Below are 20,106 nucleotides of genomic sequence, written 5' to 3'. Positions count from 1 at the left end.
CAGCTCATGACATCAATGACATTTGGTTTTAGTTCATTTGGTTTTAGATTTACAAGAACTTGACGACAAAAAAAGAAGAAAATATGAAGTTAAACACTTTAAAGGTGATGGAAAACAAAGTGGTTTAATCACTGATTTTAATTATGCAACAAATAAAAGTGGTAGTTGCGGTTGACAATGATGCTGCCAGACGATGCAGATTCAGCGAAAAAACGCCAGCTGGTTCTTCAGCCACTCTTCTGTCAAGTCATCGACATTTCTGGTTTCAAAGACCTTCCAGAGCAAAACAGTCACAAGTTAGGTTCATGCAACTGCACGTCAAACCAAGTGAAAATAGGAATTACATGTTATAGTTCTTGCAATTATACTTGATATTGCAAGAGTCAATTTGTTTAGCACATGAATGTTTCTTGGACTAAAAGAATAAAAGCTGAAATCTGAAAAAAAAAGACTTTGTAACAATAAGAGAATTAATAAGAATTTTTGGCTCTTTTAAGCTTAAAAAATTAAAAAATGAAAGTAATCGTAAAAAGTTTTACTTCATAAAAAATGTGATTTTTAGCAAGAAGCTGAAAAGGTTTTTATTTAATAGTCAATTTAAGTTGTCAGTTTGAATCCCACCATAATATGAGAGAGCTCTCTTAACATGCAGCCGCATTGGAAATCATTGTTTACCTTTGTGAGGTCTGCAGATTGCACGAGTCGATTCTTGCTGCCTGCATACATCATCTGCTGCTCTGGCTTACAACCTGGTGACAGCATGGACAATTTCTGCTGATTAGTCATTGATGAATAATTTCATATAAAACAAGAGGCAAACACAGCCGTAAATGTGTTACGTGGTGTTTATTAGGCAGATATAACTTTGCAGATAAGAAAAATCCTAAAAAGTCTTGCAGTTCAGTCGGGGGGGGGGGGGGGGGACAATGGTATAAGCATCAGTGCAAACAGAAACTGTTGCAGAATTTTGGAAAATTCAAGAATCTGGAAAACTGCTAAATATATTTTGCAAGAACTAAACATACTTAGACAATTTTTACATTCAGAGTTTTTAAACTGTTTTTTTTATTTATATATATTTTTTGATTCTGTCAAAATGTGGGCTTGGAAACTAGAGCTAGAAATTATTTGATTGTAAATGTATTCTTTGCCAACAGAAGCTGTGATTTTGATATTAAACCTCCTGTTTTGTTAAAAGAGATTGCTTACCCATTGGACTGGAAAATATGAAACAGAGGGGATAAGACACCCTTCCATCAGCATGGACATATTTGTAGCTGTAGACAATAAATGTTCACGGTGGTCAAGGAAATACAACTTTTATTACAAGTCTTACAATTTAATATTTGAATACTAGACTAATATTTGTTTAGTGTACTAGAACAAAGATTAACAGCCTGACAGAATAAGAGTTTAAGGTTAAATAAATACGTTCTTACTCTTTATAGTCAATATAGATATATTGTAAATGAAAAGTATTCCTTTAGTATACTTCTTACACTACATGTACTATGATTTAATTGCTATACGTATACTCAAGTACACTTACTGAAATAAACTTCAAGTGAACTACTTTTTTTCTACAGGTAGTTTGAAAAAGACCCTACGTTCCAGGACCCTGTGAAAAACATCTACAGTAAACGAATTGACGTCTGCCAGTAAGGATATCTGGGTTGGCGCTCTGGAAGCTCATTTCTCAACTCCTCCATGGAAATGTCCTGGAAGACAGATCTGAGCGTCAGGTGTTTTCATATACATGTGTACCTTCACACACTCACACAGTAACCCTGGCCAAAGCTCTCACATATCACTGCATTTTGCTCATATCCCTAAAGTGATCTTTACAGTAGTGATCTGTAAGCTCAGTATGCATGATTGGACAAAAAATGATAATGTTGTAATACTGTAGTAAACATAAATAACAAATCTCACCTCGTACTCCTCTTCCAGGATAACAAGTTGTTTTTTCATGTCTATTTTCACTGTAAAAAGGACAATCATTTCAATATTACACTTTTGATGGTGTTTGGGTTTAAGCTGAGTTGTTAACTGACAGTAAAAACATGCAAGTATTTCTCACACTTACTCAGTATAGCAGCATTGTTGGTTTCTTTTCGAAATCTAAACTTCTTCAGTTTTTCTTTCAGACTTTCATCCACTTCACAAACAACCAAGGAGCTCGACTGGAAATGTCAAATATGCACGAGAAAAAGGTCAAACTGTGTGACGGTAAATTAAACATTATTTATTTCTTTTAACTTTTTATGCTAAGATCAAAACATCCTCCAGAAATGGAAATAAAGGGGCTGACAATAGAAGACATTAACAATATCTTTTTAAACCTAGATAGTTCTTTTTTGTGTGTTTTCTTTAAGCGTTAAAGTTAAAAAATGCTATTGTGACATACTGGGGGCAGGAAATGCACTGGAGCAGAGTGCAAAAATGCTGTTTCCTGTTTGAGAGATATGGGGGTTGGTTGACTTATGAAAACCCAGAATAAGTCTATGTTATTAAATATATGTTTGGATATACAAGTAGGCTTTGGGGAAAGCAAATCAGCTTAAAGTGGAAAGAAATGCATTGTCTTGTCTCTGCTTCACCTACCATCTTCGAAGAATCTGTCACTGCCTCTTGTCTTCAAAACGAAACCGCCTTGCAACAAACTGCTTTTAGACTAAGAAGACATCCCCTTTTACAGGACCCGGTGAGGGCAGGTTCAAAACAGAAGAGGGCTTGTTTCCTTTTTTTTTTTTTTTTTTTTTTTTTAATTAAAGTGCAGCTGTGTGATGAACAAAGCCGTATTTAAGCATATTGCATTTTAAGAAAAAGAAAAAAAACAAGTAGTTTTAAACTGGACTAGATTAAGCTTTATTTTAAATTTTTTCAAAGGCATCTCTTGGCCACGTTAATAAGAATTTTGATTGAATAAAACTAAAGATAAATGTGAATGAGCAACAAATGCATTCTAAAAAGCCAGGCCTTGGAAGAATCATCATTTCAGAGACCTATTCAAACAGGAAATCTGAAGCCAGATTTCTTTACAGGCAAAGGTGCGCTTGATTTATTTACCCAGATGTTCAGGGACAGTTTTAGCATCATTGTTAGTCACTTGATCTGTAAAGCTACTTTTTGGGTCCAAAGAAATAGACAGTTAAAATATGAAATAAATATATTTAAAACGAATTAGGACTGAGTTTATTATTATTACATTTAGATTTATTACCATTTTGTTTGGGTTTATTAAATTGAGTCATTAAAGAGACTTTCTTATGTTTAGACAACACAATATTTTTCTCAAACATGTCTGTAATATACATTTGTGGATCAATACAAATTATGAAGACAAAAGCACTATTCACAAAAAGCTGCTTGATGCTTTCTCCACCTCCCTGACGGAAAGAGCATCTGCTACAAACATCAGGAAACATTATATAATCTTTAACTGGATGATATCTATGAATAATTTTGAATAAATGTTTTATTTTTGTTCTAGTGGGAATAATATATGCAAGGTAATAAAAAGTATGTTATCCACTGACTCTTTTTTCCAACTAAGGCCATCTATGTTTACATAGGGATGAATTGTTATCTATTGGAGTTCTAATAGACCCGTTTGTATCTTCTTATCAATTATTCACCTATTTGAAAACATATCTTGTGCTAAACTGGGATCTTCAGATTTTAAATTTTTGCTAATAAATGTAAACTATGTGGAATTGATCCAATAACCAGTTCAAATAATTTTTTGAAATACAACAATGTTGTTTTTAGGCTACTTAAGAAATGATCGTATGGGTACCATTCTCCTTTTTCATTAAGTAATTGATTTACATCAGCAATGTTAGTAACATACCAAGATATAAGGTATTTTTTTAAGAAAATTTAAGAGCACCATTCAAGAGGGTGAAGAAAATGGACGGATAGATGGACAGATGGTAAATTATAAGAGTTGTTCCACAAAATACAATTGTGAGGAGAAAAGTTGTGTTTCAAAAAAAGATTAAGCAAAACAAAATGCGTTGATGAAAATTTGATAGGAAGAAAGAACAGATCTTTCAGTAAGAAATTTTATCAAAGGGATGATTTGGGAAAATATTTCATAAACTGTTTGGAATCTTAAAAAATCTTACATTTAATTTAATTTTCCACAAATAATTGAATAAAATCGTCTCGAAGTTGAGTTTTGGTGACATCTAGTGACAAAAAACATGAGAAGCTCCAGACGTCCCTTCTGCTTTGCTTAATATTAGTACTGAGAAGTCCCTGGCAGCCATTAAATTTTATGTTTAATAGTCTCAATAATAGGTATAAAATTGTAATTCACATTTTTATGTTACTTTGATATTCTAATGCCTACATATGTCAATTTGTTTTATAGGAATACTAAAAACTTCCTTAGCCGTAATATTTAATTTTTCCTTAGAAAAAGGTTACATTTTTTAAAAGACTAATGAGATATTACTGCTAAAACTGACCCTGTCAGGTCTGTATGGTAAGGATCTAAAATGTGTCATTTTCAACATAAACATAGGCTTGGCTAAGCATGTCTCTAATCATGAGTGAACCGTCAACTAGTGGAAGCAGATGCAAAACCAAGGAAGCTGCAAGCTGCAGCTGTTTTTTTGTTGTTGCCATTGAGGAAAGTTATTTGAGGCAGTTTTCCCCTTTTTTGAACATTTTTGTGTGGTTATTTTTTCTACAAATGTACAGAACAAACAAACAAAAAAATACAAAACATGGATGCTTGTAATTAAACCTTAAATGCTTCAGACTTGTGATCAGAAGGAGGGGGACCTGTGAGGATGTACCACCTCAATATGACTGTTGTATGACAGCATTGTGGTTTTTTAGTCATTTTATAAAATTTCATAAATTCTTTTGTTAAATTATCTGTTTATACCTTATTTAGTGTATAACGAAATGACACAAAGCTGCACTAAAAGGTCACAGATGAAGCCTTAATGAGGAAGGCGCATGCAAGCTCATAATTGTTCTACCGGGGTTGATAATACAATTCAACAAAAGTCCTTTATTTTATGTTTTGCTGCTCTGACTGACCTAAAAGTTAATGTTATGGATGGAATATTATTAAAACATGTCTTAAAGTTAGACTTTCAATCCAAACGTGAGGTAATTATTTATTTAATTATAAACAGTTTGGGACTCCATAGATCAACACATCTAAACTAAACGAAAATAAGGAGGGCTGAAGTCACAGATGTCTGAGGCATGGAGAGGCATGTAGATTTCGTTTTCAAGTAAAAGTCACGTGCACAAAATTTAAAAATATTGGGTTTTTATGTCTGTAAATATTCATAACACTTTCCACACTTAATTAACTACTGAAACTTCTTGGGTGGTTTTTTGTGTGGTCTGGTGTTTTTTTAGACAACTTTTGGGCTGGAAAACCGCGACCCTATCTGGCAACCACTGCGCATGACGATGTGACTACGTATTACGTCAACTCAAAATCGAAGTGGATTTCTTTAGGCGTACACTCGCAATTTTCTGTATTTCACTCATCACTTTTGTACATTACTTCTTTATTATGATACTTTGTAAAGGAAAAAGATATACCACTACAAAGCGAGATATTTAAAGAATAGTTAACTGTGAGATGGATATTTTTGCTTCTTTTAGATGAGGTCTATAATCTGCAGCTGTTAGCAGAACCTGCTAGCTATTTTGTCGAGCTAGCTATGCACTAGCACGTTAGCTTCGCTCGCTAAGCAGTGACAACTGACAAAGGTAAACAACAAAGTCTGTTGACTTCGCTTTGTAAATTTAATTTCAAACTGCTATTTCTGCCATAACTATTCTGTGGAATAAATAACGTTTTATTGGCGCTTTTCCCGCAGAACAATTTGGAGTCAGAAATGAAGGAAAGGGTTAGCGTCACTGAAAAACAATACAAATCCTCAATCCCTCATCGGATTCTAGGCCGGCCAAGCTAATTCTTGCTAACTGCTACGATTTTACTACTGTATAATTCCTTACAAATGATATTTTTTTCTCGTATGAGCTAAACGACAGTACATTCTATGTAAATTGCGCTTTAAAAAATTAAAACCAGCAGTTTTGTAGAGCAGCTTTTTCATTCCTTGAGTTATTAGCAATTCACAACTAACTGTTCATGGGTACAGTCCTTTTTATGGAAACACAGGCCGTAACCAGCCGTATTTTCATTTCTATTTACAATATTTATGACTTAAGCTTTTGTTATTATTATTATTATTGATTTGAATTATATGCGTTTTGTTTTTAGATGAGGTTTAACGTTTGTGGATGTGTGTGCGCCAGCTAAGACTCTGTTAGCCTGAGGAACATTGCAATCTAAAGAAATATAAAAACAACGCATGTTCATTCGTGTTTTGCACACGTATCTAAGCTGTATTTCTTAAATATGTGTTTTTGATTTTAAAATTATTTTCCCCCTTTCTAATTAGCAATATTTTTTTGTCTTGTGAACACTGTTCATAGCAAAGGATGAACATTTCGTTATAAATTCTCCCCTTTGCTAATTTTTGAAGCTTTATTTGAAACAATTTAAGCTAATTTAACTTCAAATGTTAATTTTAAGAATGTATGGTGTTATTGTGAAAAATAGGGGGGTAACGATTCATTTTTAAACAATTCTATTCACATCATAACTTTTCAGTTGCTGCATAGTCGATATTTGTTCATTTTGAACAATCCAATTCACTGACCAACCAGTGTGAGTCAGAGATAAATACCTGAGTACTTGAACAGTGCAGGTGAAGCTTTTCAGTTCCCTAGCATATCTTGTAAGTGTTAATTAAATATACATACAAACAAGTAAACAAGAATTAATGGCAAATTTATTCAGATTGTAGTTTCATAAATTTCAGCCCACTGTTGTTTTTCCATATAAAAATACAAAATATTGCAAAATTCAAAGTGTTTCTACATGTTAGATTGTAATTCTGGCTTTGCCATTTTTTACTGCCATCACATGTGTGTCGTCTGCTGTGATGCACTTGGTCATTTTTACATTGTAGTAAAATAAACCTTTCATGATTCAGTCCAAATTGTATTTTCCAGGATTTATGTCATTGATTTATTTCATTTTGAAATGATTCTATAATACTAGAGGTCGATTTGGTTAACAATTTTCCCCAGGCGGATTGATCTGGCTGTATTGTTGGAATATCCATCAATTTAGTTGATTAATCGTTACACCCCTAGTAAAGAAGTTATTTTCTCGTATTTTTTTTTTTTGCTAATTTTATGCTATAGTTGAGGTGCACTTTGAACCAACACATTTTGTCATCTCTGCCGGCAGATCCTTTAACACATGAACCATGTGAGGGCCCCTCGGGCCAGTCTGAGGGGATCCCAGGACTGTTGAAAGATTCCCCCGCTGTGCGGGGCTGGACATCTGACAGAGAGAGCAGCCTAACCTGAGCCCTCATCCAAACATTCCTGTTCTCCTCACCGAGGAGACGCGCCATGATGTTCCGAGACCAGGTGGGCATCCTCACAGATTGGTTCAAAAGTTGGAACGAGTGTGAACAGACAGTGGCACTCCTGTCCCTCCTGAAGAGGGCATCTCGCACCCAAGCTCGCTTCCTACACATCTGTCTGGAACACTGGCTGGCAGACTGCACAGAGATCCACATCCTTGAAGCTGAAGCCAACAATGCAGGTAGTTTCACCTCACTTTTTTGTTTCAGATTTTTATTTTTTAACTTATCTTTACATTTAATTTCACAATTGCCTACCTTATTTGCTATAAAAATAAACTGTTTGAACTGGATTTATTACTTGTTATTGATAAATAATGTATTAGCAACATTTTCTGACTTTGAAGAATGCACTTCAGTAAAAATGAAAACTTGAAAAAATGCTGTCTTCTGTCACCAGCAATTGTCAGCCAGTGGCATCAGGAGCCAAAAGAGAAAGTGGTGTCTCTCTTGTTGTCTCACTTGCCGCTGTTGCAGCCACGCAACAGTGAGGCCAAATGTGAGTACATGAAACTGCTCCAGAAGGTTTTGAGTCACACCATCGAAAGTAGCCTATTCGTGGAAGAAAGCCGACAGCTGCTCTCTTACGCACTCATCCACCCCGCCACAACACTGGATGATCGCACCTCACTGGCCATGTGGCTCAACCACCTGGAGGAACATCTTTCTGGTGGCTATCCGCCTCGGCCCCCATCCAGCCCATATCACCCACGGCAAGGCTCAGATGAATGGCCGAGCTCAGCTGAGGCTCTAGACCCAGGGAATGCATGGCACGATAAGTCCCCGTCATCCAGCACATCTCCTGCAGGCCAGAATGGACATATGCCTTTTCCAGGCGGGATGTCCTCACCCATTAACAGCAATAATACAGGTAATTGTTGCCTTCATGTTGTTCTTTATTTAGGGTAATCAGTAAAAAACAAAAAAAACTTTAAGATAGTTGCATTTGTTTATCATGAACATGTATTCTGCTTTTACTGTTGCGTAGTGATGACTGTTTTAAGGTTTCTTTTTTTGTGTAATTGTTGCTAACATTAGGATTTTTTTTTTGGCAGGTGTGGTGGGGCATTTGCAGCCTAGCCCTCTGAAAAAGTCCATGTCCAATATTCCTTCCAGTCCCCAGGCTTGTGGCTCGGAATGGTTGAGCCAGGATGATATAGGGGGCCGACAGAACTTCATCCCAACAGACCATGCACCACTTTCGCCCCAGAGCAGTGTAGCTTCCTCAGGCAGCGAACAGACAGAGGAGCAGGGCTCAGCTCGCAACACCTTCCAGGAAGACGGCAGTGGCATGAAAGGTACATGACAGAGCCAAATGGATACCCAGCTTTACTATTGATGTTAACCGTAACCGCAACATGATCTTCTCTATGACTACATCTATTTTCTTTTTATCCTAGATGTCCCTGCATGGTTGAAGAGTCTCCGCCTTCATAAATATGCATCACTATTCTCACAAATGACCTACGAAGAGATGATGATCCTCACAGAGCAACATCTGGAGTCTCAGGTATGTGGGTCTCTGTTTCTTACATTAGAGTTAGATTTTTTTTTTAGTTCTACATACTTTGCTTTCCTTAAGCATAACAGTTTATCAGCTGTCAGAAATGGAAAAAATGCAGCTCCCCCGTTAAGGAAGGAGCCATTTACACGTTTTTAAGCCTCTGTCCATTGGTTAAAATAGAACACATCTTGAGAGCAATTATGTAGAAAATGCCCTGTGTTAACAAAATGAATGATTACTCTTATCATCTACTGATTTATTGTTTGTTCTTCTTAGAATGTCACAAAAGGAGCGCGACATAAGATCGCCTTGAGTATCCAGAAACTGCGAGAACGGCAAAGCGTACTCAGGTCTTTAGAAAAGGTAATTGGAAGAGTTATCTTTCTAGCAAAAGAAGACTTTTATGAAATAGGATATATGTCTGATGCTGATTAATATAATGTATTGAGTTTGAAAAACGTTTTGGGAAATTTCCATTTCTTTCTTTAGATGTCTGACTATGCAGGTACAGACCGGTTGGAAGGGCTCAAATCTTGATTTTCTGCTTACATACGTAATGAAATAGACTAATGCACACCACTAATTCTGTTCTTTTACGTACTCATGTTCTGAACAAGAATATGTATCAAAAGTTCTATTCAGAGTAGGATATTAGGGATTTGTCAGCCTTATTAAAACACATGTAATCATCTGATTTGCAATATCCTGAGAAGGAGACACAATAATACTCAGGAACATTTCATTCTAGCTGCTATGATATTTGTTTATCTCATAACATCATCTGTCATGGCTGTTGTTATTCTGATGTGCTTGGGAAGGTGTAAAGAGTTTACACATGTGTTATCTTAAAAATTGCTTTCTCCACACTATGCCCTTGCTCAAAATGTGGTTTGCATATGTAGTCTGTGCCACCTTCATGTTTTTTTGTTGTTGTAAAATAAATCAAGCATGTAGACCATATTTATTTATTCATTTACTGATTCATTTTTGGGCTTTTTTTTTTTTTTAAGGATATTTTGGAAGGGGGGAACATGCGCAACGCTCTTCAAGAGCTGCAACAAATCATCATCACACCCATTAAGGCCTACACCCCGCCCAGTGCAGCACAGCCCGCAACAGATTCTGCAAGCTCCCCATCTGAAATCCCAAAAACGGGAGCAGAGAAAGAGTCGGTGTCAGAGGCCTTCCAGTCCCACAGCACGCCCCCCTGTGATGGAGAGTCTTCAGCCACGCCCATTTCAGACGGTGACATCGCTGGACAGTTCACCCGTGTCATGGGGAAAGGTAAGAGTACAGTTAAGTGCTGCTGACGCAGACTTGAAAGTGAAAGCATTAAAACCATTTTACAAGCATCCAGTGTAAAAAAAAGTGCAGAGCTAAAAAACACCTAACATTTTGAAGTAAATAAAAAATATACATTAAAAACTAGTATGTAAACATTTTCCAAATTTTCATAAAATTATTCTGCATTGACAAATATTGTTATTTGTATATTGTATATCAAGAAAATGCAATTCCACAATTTATGAATACATTTACACGAATGAAGCATCGATTCTTGAAGATTTGTATTTCTTTTTTTATTTTTTATTTAACCTTCATACGGTCTGTTTAATTGACCTTCTCCCAATAGTTGACCTTTTTCTTTCAGTGTGCACACAGCTGTTGGTGTCCAGGCCAGATGAGGAAAATATTAGCTGTTACCTTCAGCTTATTGAAAAAAGTTTGTCACATGAGGTAAGAAGTCACATCTCATGTCTTTGTTGTTTTTCCTCCGATTTTCTCAAATCAGAGATTTGAATTGCAGATAGTGGGGGTGTGGGGCTTTCTGCCTTTCTTTTAAAAGTTTAAACCTTTTCAACTTAACTTCAAAAAATGCAATTGGTTTCATTGGCTAATTTAGCAGGGATTGAAATTTTAAATAATTTCAAAGATGTTTTTCTAGAACTGCTTTATTTGGGGGGGTTGGATACTAAGTTTTTGTTGACTTATTATCGGTCTGATAGGCGTTCAGTGAAACTCACAAGAAAAGGCTGGTGTCCTGGAAGCAGCAGGTCCTCAAGCTGCTGCGCTTGTTTCCCCGCAAAGCAATGCTGGACATGCCAGCATACCGACAGAAAGGGTGAGACTGCTGGCTTCCTTTGAGCTTTGAGCTCCCCTTCTTTGCAGTGCTGATGTTGCATAACCTTATTGTTGCAATCTCCAGCTCTCATTCTGTCTGTGACTTTGATTTTCCTTTTTATTCGATTCTTCTGTTGCCCGTAGTATAAATATTGAATCCACTTTATCATTGATCTCTTTTATGAACTTCTATGTTTGTTGCAGTTGGAACTATGGGTCAAACTCCCTCCCCACAGCAGGCTCTGTGAGCGGAGGCGTTGGAAGGCGGGGCCAAAGGCAGTTTCAAATGACCCCTCGAGGCCTCCCAGCTGGGCGGATATGTCTTCCCGGTGGGATTGGAGGAGCATCTCCACGCCACACTCTCACCAATCCTGCGCTGGCTGGCCAGGGTAGACAAGTCAGTATCACTGCAGCTGGAAATGGTCCCCCTTTATTTTTTTATTTGCTTTACTTACATTTATTTGTGTGTTTTGCTCTGCTAAATCACATACACAAAAGCATCCTCTGTTTCTATGATAGAAAGTCCTCTGTGCCCAACATATTTTTAACCACCATGTCCTCCGCTACTTTGCATTCTCTGTAAACGATAACATCACATGCGACCATCAAAAGTTTAAACATGTTAAATCCATTTGGTGCCTCTTTACACCCAGGTCAAAGCTCACATTCTGCAAATCTAAAGAGAAATCAAAAATGTGTGTTCGGACACAAAGTACTGTTTGTCTTCAGCTGACTGCTGTTTTGTGTGTTTGTAGCAACAGTTGTGTAGAAGGTGGAGCTCCCTCAGCAGCTTTGGAATGCTGCTGCTGTAAAGACACTGCAGACTTGGCCCCTTTTATAACTTTCCCTTTGATTTCTTTTTGATTTTAAACACATATTTTAGAATGTTTTCAATTGAATTTATATTGCTTACGCAGTGCTTGAATTCACACTTGTAATGAAGCTAGGGGATATTATTAGCAGTCTACAATCAAAGAAATCAAAGACTTGGTTGTAATTGTACATTGAGAGGAGAGAGTATATTAAAACTCTACTATTTTACAAAAAAAAAAAAGTAGCTAGTAACATAATTGTCAGACAAATATCGAGGGCCCAGCTGTGTTATTTATTTCTCAAATAAAAAATGTCTTAACTTTGCTGCAGTTCGTTTTTTCAAAAGTGAATCTTATCAGGAACTTTCTTTGAAATAAGCCAAAAGATTCAGTTCTGTTTGTTCGAATAATTTTATTGTGAAAAGTCCCATGGATGCAAAATGTCCGTGTAGTTCTGTAGAATAACAGTGCCTAAGTGCCCAACCGTAATGCTTGCTCAGTGGTTCCACTTTAATATAACGTTTATGAACAATTCAATCAAAGCAAAGCAATGAGCACCGTCTCCCTCTGTTTGTGTGTTCTCCTGTAGAGCCTGTGGTTTGCCAACCCCGGGGGAAGTAACAGCATGCCAAGTCAGAGTCGCAGCTCTGTGCAGCGGACCCACTCACTTCCTGTCCATACGTCCCCACAAACCATGCTCATGTTCCAGCAGCAAGGTATTGCACAAGGTCAAGAATGTTTTCCACCAGGATACATTCTTAAACTGGCCAAAGGCAGCCTCTGTCCTTGTTTAAATGCAGATACACTATATTCATAGCAAACACGTAAGCAGTCCTGCCTTATCCTAGCATTTCTCCACATTTACAGATATGCATGTGCTGCTAATGCATCTGCTTTTCTAGAAATGGAAAGTCAAATGAACCTTATGAACAAAATGGAAAAATTTTAAATAGAATAAAGGACTTTTGGAATCAGAAAATGTAATCCTCTTTTGATCTATTTTAAAAATGTTCCCAGTCTTTAAATTATGATTTTGCCGTTTCTAGCCAAAAATAAAAAGTCTTTCTCTAGGACAGTTTTTGCAGAGCGGCAGTAGTTTGTTAGAAATTCGCCTTTATGTTGTGAGCGGGACCGTTGGTGTGGAGCAACTGTGACCCCCTTTTTTTCACCCACCCTTTCCCGCTAGTTTACAGCCCCTCACACCCCCAACCTAACTGTATCGGTGCAGCAATAATAATGGAGAGCAATAGTTAAGCACATCTGTACAGTTCTGAAACAAATCCAGTGTATTTTCTACGTCAAATACGCTCTTTTTCAACCTGCTTTTTTTTTTTCATCTGCTCCTGATTCACAACAGTTTGAATAAAGAAATACTCAGAAATCCAATTTTGAGCTTAACTTTCTTTATATATGTCCCCCCTCATAAGAAAAATGCCACAAGGACATGTTAAAAACACTAAAAATGCAATGTTGTATTAAAATGGGTCTTTAAGCCTATTTTTCAAAATGAGAAGAAACATTCATGTTTCATTCTATCATTTAAAATTTCCACTGTACACATGTCATTTACACAATTTGTGGATTTCCATCTCTTCCTTACCAAGAATGGGGAAGCTTAGTGAAGGAGCCTTGAGCTAGGATAAGCCAGTGAATCTGACACTAAAAGTGTATGACACATTAATCTCACATTATAAATTCAACAAAAAATAGCTGGGCTGTCTAAAAAACAACAAATGGAACGCAGCAGAATCCCACCACAAAGCAACCACTTTCCAGGGTTCTTTCTTCTTGTTTCAGGAAACCACAGTAAAGCAAAGGTTACTTTCTTTTTTCTTTTTCCCCCACTGTGGACTGATTTTGTTGTTTTCCCATTTCCCAAGAATGCCAAGTTCCAGGTGCTGACCTGGAGATCAACCCTACGCTGGAGTCACTGTGCCTCAGTATGACAGAGCATGCCTTAGGAGGTGAGTGTCCTCACCAGATAAGTAGGAAATGGGTCACTAGCTGCACATGCTATCCAGTCACCGCCTTATTAAGCTGCAGCCACTTTTTTTTTTTTTTTTTGGTACATAAATGGCTGTCTGATTGCATTTTGTCTTTTTCTCAGATGGAACAGACCGGACATCAACAATATGAAAAATATATGGAGAACTACACGTCGGTTGAAGCCTGTTCAGTTGAGCACAAAGATAAACATATGCTTCAGAAAACCAGGCAAAGCAGTCACTACAAAATGACAAAAAATGTGTATATGTTCTCTAATATTTTTGTACTTCATTATATACAGCTAAGTTTATTAAAAATGGAATACAGATGAATATTATATTGTTGAACAGATAAAAGGTTAACTATATCAACTGCACCCTTGTCACCTGCAGGACTGTGGCATGATGTGCAGAGGCTTAGTTCACCTTAATGAGAGAAAAACTGTGGATTGGTGCTGTCTTTAAGGGTTTCTGCCCTGAATTACTCTTCTTTTCCCGTTGCCTTGGAACAAGGCTTTCTATCCACAACACACTGACAGCCACAACCCATGCATTGTGTAATTTGTAGACCCAGATGAATTCCGGCCAGAAGTAAGGCACTTTTATTAAATTATCTTTGATATTAGGCACTAAACTGGAATTGGCCTCATGGTACATTTTGCAATTGTAAAAAGAGGTCGACTTCTCTGGCTGTGTTGATCTCGTTTGCAGTCCTGGCCGGGGCTAGTCGATGAAATGTGGATGACTTTTGTTTTCTCTCTCTTCAGAAGATGTTTAGTGGCAAAAAGCATGAAAGAGAGGACCGGAAGAAATGTGGAAAATGTTCAAATTCATTTGACGAGTAACTTTTTGTCCTTTTGTTTTACCTAAAAAGTCAAGAGATGACTGTCCTCCTTACAACTTCTGCAAAGCCAAAGAGAAGGGTTTTGTGATTGTTCACTTGAGAAAGGTATTTGTAGTGAAGTGCAGCAGAATGGTATAGAAAAAAAAACCGACAACAGCAGAGGAGTTTGAAGAACTAATGACAGCTGCAATTCGTTTGTATTTTTTACTTTTCTGCTTTGCTACATAAATGATGTTGATGATGAATCTCGTTTTGTGCCAGGGAAGCCCCACGGACAGGGGTAGGTAAGGGCTGGTGAGGATAGTGTGGGGTGAGAGCTGTTCTGATGTTTATCTAATAAAAGCAAACGATACCAGAGTGTTTTCAATTTTCAATCTGGGTTGAAAAAAATCGAAATGAAACCCCTCTGGCTCCTTTATGGATTGGCTTTGGAAAAGAAGCTTGAGCGTTTAGTAAAATGCCCTGACGCCTCACCCTCACAATGCCCTCTCCCTCAAATGGCCAACATGAAGATTTGATGATTCACATACTTTCCGAGGTGCTTGATAATGTCCCATGTTTTTCTTTTGTGTGTCTCTGTGTGTTTCAGTCTCAGAGCCCTAACATTGTCATGTGGTGTCAGTGTTGAATCAAAAACTGTCTTCTACAGCTTCTGTCTTTGAATGTGGCAGAGCCAGAGGTGCATGTATTTGTAATATGGTCTTAACTTTTACATCACTTTTTGTTGCTTCAGAAGGCAGGGAAACCATTCACACATTATTTCAGCAGCCATAGGAGGTCGGATTAGTAAAGATGATTATTTACAGATATTTTTTTTTCCAGTCGTATTTTTTACTCTCCCTTAATATCGATAACTTGTTTATTTTCTGTAATCGCATGTTTCGCCACACTAATACAACACTGTTGTTGATTCAGGACATGGTGGTTGATGGTGCCTGGTGTTACCAACAACCAAGACGAAAGATCTTGCAACTAATCTTCTATAAATCTGCCACCTAAATGTCACTGTTTACATCTCTGGGACAAAGCCCAGTTCATATTATATGATGTCATGATTAATCCATTATATCGTTATATAACACATTAAAGAACTGAAGCTTTTACATGGACGGATGGATAAAGAGTGAAAGCAAATTTTAATACTCCCTAAGTTGTGGATTCCATATAAGGGTTTCTATAATTGTACCGGCAAGGTGCATGCAACCTTTTTATTTTATTTTGTTCATGTCATGTGGTTATGAGAAGGAAACGTCTCTCTGGCCTTGTGATTATTTCGTCTGTCAATGTTTGATAAACTGTTCATGTGGTGCCTGAAAATTCTCAGCTCCAGCATCTTCAGTTTGTTTATTTTTAATGATTTTTTTTTTTATTCTTCTTTGGTTTTGGATTATTTTTCAGAGCAGGCTCTTTTTGTGAAAGCGTCATTCCCATGTCTGTGAAGGACAGCAGGGATTTGATGCCGGCTTTAACTATTTACTCATTACTGTGATGTTACAGGTGGCTCAGATGGTCTGTTTCGGAATTGCTGTTGCTTCGGACAACCTACCTTTCATTTTTCAAATAGACACAGAGGTACCTGTAGAGAGGGGGTGTTTAATTGTCATGCAGCAGGATATGGAAGTGCTTATTTGAGCCACCAGTTTTATGAGTAAACTGAACACTAAACAGGCCAAGGAATATGTTTACTCTTTGTTTACATTCCATTGATACATGAAATTAGTTGGGAATCTCACAACTTCAGACTACTTTGAAAGAAAAACACCAAACAGTATGCGAGAAGGTACAAACCAGTGTCCTATGGAGATGTCTACTGAGTAGCTCTGAGGTCATTGTAATGTCCCTGTCAGGCTTACTTAGTTAAACAACAGCAGTAATCTGTAAGTCGCACTCAACACAAGCATCTTATACTATTTCTATTTCACCCCCAGAATTTTCTAATATTTTATGAACCTTTTGCATCATGTGCTTACACTCTAATTTTATACTGCCACTCATCTGTGAGAAAGGTCTTAAGTGCTACATCATAAAGATTAAATAAAGAGGTTAAATTCTTTTGCAGCTTCATATTTCGTTTGGTCTTGTCTCAGTTTGCACTTATTTTAAATGAACATGTGTATTAGCATGCTTTGACCTTTATTGTTGTAGTATGGGATGACGACAGCTTTAACTTCCGGGTTACGTTTTCTGTTTCCTGTGGCTAACCGGGCTAATGGAAGCTAGCCGCCTTGGTGTTAACGTAATTAGTTTCCATAACAAAAACCAAATGTTCTTTCGCGAAGAAACTTCTTCACAACTACAAAAGGTATATATTTATTTTGTAATATGTTGAAAAATGTGTTGTTCAAAAGTTCAGAGAAGGTTATTTAAGAGAAGTCCGCGAAGTAGTAAGCAAACAACCTAGCTATGCTAACAGGGTTTAGCTATCTTCAAGAATTGCTTTTTTAAATGCTTATTTAGAGGCTTTAAAACGTTACATTGTATCTACTTAGAAAGTTCGAGTTAATTTAATGATTTTCAGAATTCAAGCATTTGTTTTTAACCATTTCACCAAAATTGTGTTAGTCTTCAAGAGAAAGTTTGCAGAAACAATAATAATCTAACTTTTTTGAATAACAAACGTATTTCTGACATACAAACATGCTCGTTTTAATTGGATTTAGACCTTTTTATACTTATACATTCTGGGTGTTACTTTGATACACCTTTTGAGACAAATACACGTGCAATTTTCAAACCACCCCTAAATTGTATTAGTTAACCAAGGCCAAGCTAGAAAACAAACCACAATACTTTGAGTCGTGTATTTTGGAAATTTAGTTGTGCATTATTTGACTTTAAATGATAACAATACTCAAGTATATATCTTTAGCTGTAGAATGAACTTACCCAGCGCAACTAAAAAATAAATTGACAACATAATCTATATAAAGACATGTTAATTTGTGTAAATCAATATTGGAGCACACGCGATAAACTTAACTTTGTTTCTAAGCAATGCTTTTTTTCCAGGATGTTTGATGTCCTTATGGATTCTGTGCCTGGCCAGTGTCTTTGACTTTCAAAGAGCGACTATGGATGGAGACCCTCCTAGAAGATAAATTAGCCCAATTTGACACCCAGCACAACTGCCCCCCCCCACACACACATACACACATAATCCATTATGTCATCACCAAAAGAGTCAGGAAACAGAGGAAAGGAACGAGAGCGGGGGGCCCGTCCAAAGGTGCGACAGAGCCGGTCAGAGGAGAGGAGAGACACAGGAGGCGGTTGGAAAGGTGGGAAAGGGAAAAAAAAGGGCCTGTCCTCCCACGAGACAGCCAATGAGCGTCCTGTCAGCGATGGTTTTCAGTACGGTGAGCTTTTAAACGAGATGGAGACTAGGAACCAAACCTCCTCCTCCTCGTCCCCCCAGAGGGAGAGCTGGAGGTGGCTGGGCTTGGAAGCAGCAACGCCATTACCAGGACAAGAAAGGGTTACAGCAAGGGCAAGCGTGGCAACTGTTGGCACTGCTACAGAATTACCAGCTCTTATGGAAGCAGATGGTAGAGGATCAAGCAGCAGCCGCACTCTCAGGCAAAAAATCCAAGATGCAATGGGGCAGTGTTTTCCCATAAAGACACACAGTCCAGCAGCAACTCCAGTCCCACAGTCTTTCCCATCATCAGCTGCCTGTGCATCCTCCAAGCGGAAGATCCATCTCAGCGAACTGATGCTGGAAAACTGCCCATTCCCTGTAGGGTCAGAGCTGGCTCAGAAGTGGTATCTCATTAAGCAGCACACAGCGCCCATTTCTCAATCTCCCCTGCTAGATTCTGCAGTTGTGTGCAGTGCCCCGACTTCAGCCATGGCCGCCGTGGTGGAGGACGTTGACGACAGGTTGCGAGAGCGGAGGCGCATCAGCATCGAACAGGGTGTTGACCCACCACCCAATGCAGAGATCCACACATTTGAGGTGACTGCGCAAATAAACCCCCTCTACAAGCATGGCCCTAAGCTGGCCCATGGAATGAATGATTTATCTGGACCTGACAGAGCCTCTGTTCAGCAGCAGCAGCAGCTTCTTCTCCAACGACAACAGCAACACCAACTTCTTTTACAGAGCTGTTTGGACACCCTTGATGAAGTTGTGGCCTCAGCGTCAGCCTCTGCTCATATCTCGGATACAGTTCCTGACACCACGCTTGACCCAGAGGTTACAGTGACCGATCTTAGCTCTCGAGCTTCACTTCCTCAAATCGAGCAACATAACTGTCAGGATGCTTACCGCATTCACACTCAGATCGATTACATTCATTGCTTAGTTCCAGACCTACTGCAGATCACCAACCTTCCCTCTTACTGGGGAGTGATGGACCGCTACGAGGCAGAGAACCTGCTGGAGGAAAAGCCTGAGGGCACCTTCCTCCTTCGAGACTCCGCGCAGGAAGACTACCTTTTCTCCGTTAGCTTTCGCCGCTACGGCCGCTCCCTGCACGCTCGCATTGAGCAGTGGAACCACAATTTTAGCTTTGATGTGCACGATCCCAGTGTCTTCCATGCTCCCACCGTCACAGGACTGTTGGAGCACTACAAGGACCCCAACTCTTGCATGTTTTTTGAGCCCCTTCTATCCAACCCCATCCACCGCACACAGCCTTTTAGCTTGCAACGCATCTGCAGGGCTGTCATAAGCAGCTGCACCACCTATGATGGCATCAACTGGCTACCCATTCCAAATGCGTTGAAAAAGCACCTGAAAGAATACCACTATAAGCAGAGAGTACGCGTACGGCGGATGGATACATGGTGGGAATGAAGAGAAAAATACCTTTTTATCTATTGATATATTTTGATTCTCATTTTTTAGGCTTTACCAACCATAATACACTGTTTATTTATGATATTCCTGCTGTATGTCTATACATAAAAACTAAACCACTCCAATGAGGCTCTACATCCGCTTACTGATCGTGCACACTCAATAGTTCAGTATGTTCAAATTAAACTGCTTTTGATCTGTGGTCTGCAGATAACTACTTCTCCTCTATTTTTTCCAAGTGTGACTAAATCAGCTTCATTATCTGATGATGGGGGTATGAATCAAGATGATTGTAATAGAGTTGTTCATCAGTCCCATGCTGAGCAGGTGAAACATACTGATGAGCACTTTTGCTTGTCACTGAGGTGTTGGAAGTGCTCATCTTCAGTGTTATTCACAACTTAAGACTGACAATCTCTTTATAATACCCATATATTCCTTTTTTGTCTGAAAACTTCAATATATTCTCTGTTTTAAGATTTGTTTGAATTCCATGAAAATGACCCAATTTTTGGAAGCCAATGAATTCTTCGTTTTGCTTACATGTAGAGGGTT

The 20,106-nt window shown here is 38.1% G+C and overlaps 3 protein-coding genes across 3 annotated transcripts; 2 read left to right on the top strand and 1 right to left on the bottom strand.

Moving 5' to 3' along the window:
- Positions 1–97: 97 nt before the first annotated feature.
- Positions 98–2,715, bottom strand: gmfg (glia maturation factor, gamma). The gene is made up of 7 exons (XM_004075336.4): positions 2,605–2,715; positions 2,087–2,183; positions 1,933–1,982; positions 1,669–1,718; positions 1,210–1,292; positions 676–749; positions 98–273 (listed from the first exon to the last, which is right to left on the bottom strand). Exons 1-7 carry the CDS (start codon positions 2,605–2,607, stop codon positions 202–204), a joined length of 429 nt encoding a protein of 142 aa, XP_004075384.1. The 5' UTR covers positions 2,608–2,715; the 3' UTR covers positions 98–201.
- A 2,695-nt stretch (positions 2,716–5,410) lies between these two features.
- On the top strand, positions 5,411–16,814 carry samd4b (sterile alpha motif domain containing 4B). Its single transcript, XM_023961303.2, has 13 exons — positions 5,411–5,748; positions 7,304–7,666; positions 7,885–8,355; positions 8,540–8,782; positions 8,885–8,994; positions 9,265–9,351; positions 9,999–10,272; positions 10,640–10,725; positions 10,995–11,110; positions 11,314–11,506; positions 12,511–12,637; positions 13,802–13,885; positions 14,029–16,814. The coding sequence occupies exons 2-13, from the start codon at positions 7,471–7,473 to the stop codon at positions 14,055–14,057; spliced, it is 2,016 nt and encodes a 671-aa protein (XP_023817071.1). The 5' UTR covers positions 5,411–5,748; positions 7,304–7,470; the 3' UTR covers positions 14,058–16,814.
- Positions 16,815–16,929: 115 nt separating this feature from the next.
- On the top strand, positions 16,930–19,824 carry socs9 (suppressor of cytokine signaling 9). Its single transcript, NM_001122926.1, has 2 exons — positions 16,930–17,052; positions 17,760–19,824. Exon 2 carries the CDS (start codon positions 17,914–17,916, stop codon positions 19,546–19,548), a length of 1,635 nt encoding a protein of 544 aa, NP_001116398.1. The 5' UTR covers positions 16,930–17,052; positions 17,760–17,913; the 3' UTR covers positions 19,549–19,824.
- Positions 19,825–20,106: the final 282 nt, after the last annotated feature.

The sequence above is a fragment of the Oryzias latipes genome, chromosome 13, assembly GCF_053564925.1.
Source record: "Oryzias latipes strain Hd-rR chromosome 13, Olatipes_Hd-rR_3.1".
NCBI classification, from domain to species: Eukaryota; Metazoa; Chordata; class Actinopteri; order Beloniformes; family Adrianichthyidae; genus Oryzias; species Oryzias latipes.
Note: the sequence above shows the minus strand (reverse complement) of the source record. Positions and strands in the feature narration are given on the sequence as shown.

What these genes read in the sequence shown, in the direction of transcription:
- gmfg (XM_004075336.4), bottom strand. An exon ending in TCCTGGAAGAGGAGTACGAG is followed by an intron (nt 1,719 to 1,932) that starts GTGAGATTTGTT and finishes TCTGTCTTCCAG; the next exon opens with GACATTTCCATGGAGGAGTT. An exon ending in CATATTTTCCAGTCCAATGG is followed by an intron (nt 750 to 1,209) that starts GTAAGCAATCTC and finishes TGCTGTCACCAG; the next exon opens with GTTGTAAGCCAGAGCAGCAG.
- samd4b (XM_023961303.2), top strand. Translation starts at nt 7,471, where the DNA reads ATGATGTTCCGAGACCAGGTGGGCATCCTCACAGATTGGTTCAAAAGT. An exon ending in AGACGGCAGTGGCATGAAAG is followed by an intron (nt 8,783 to 8,884) that starts GTACATGACAGA and finishes TTTTTATCCTAG; the next exon opens with ATGTCCCTGCATGGTTGAAG. An exon ending in AGCAACATCTGGAGTCTCAG is followed by an intron (nt 8,995 to 9,264) that starts GTATGTGGGTCT and finishes TGTTCTTCTTAG; the next exon opens with AATGTCACAAAAGGAGCGCG.
- socs9 (NM_001122926.1), top strand. Translation starts at nt 17,914, where the DNA reads ATGTCATCACCAAAAGAGTCAGGAAACAGAGGAAAGGAACGAGAGCGG.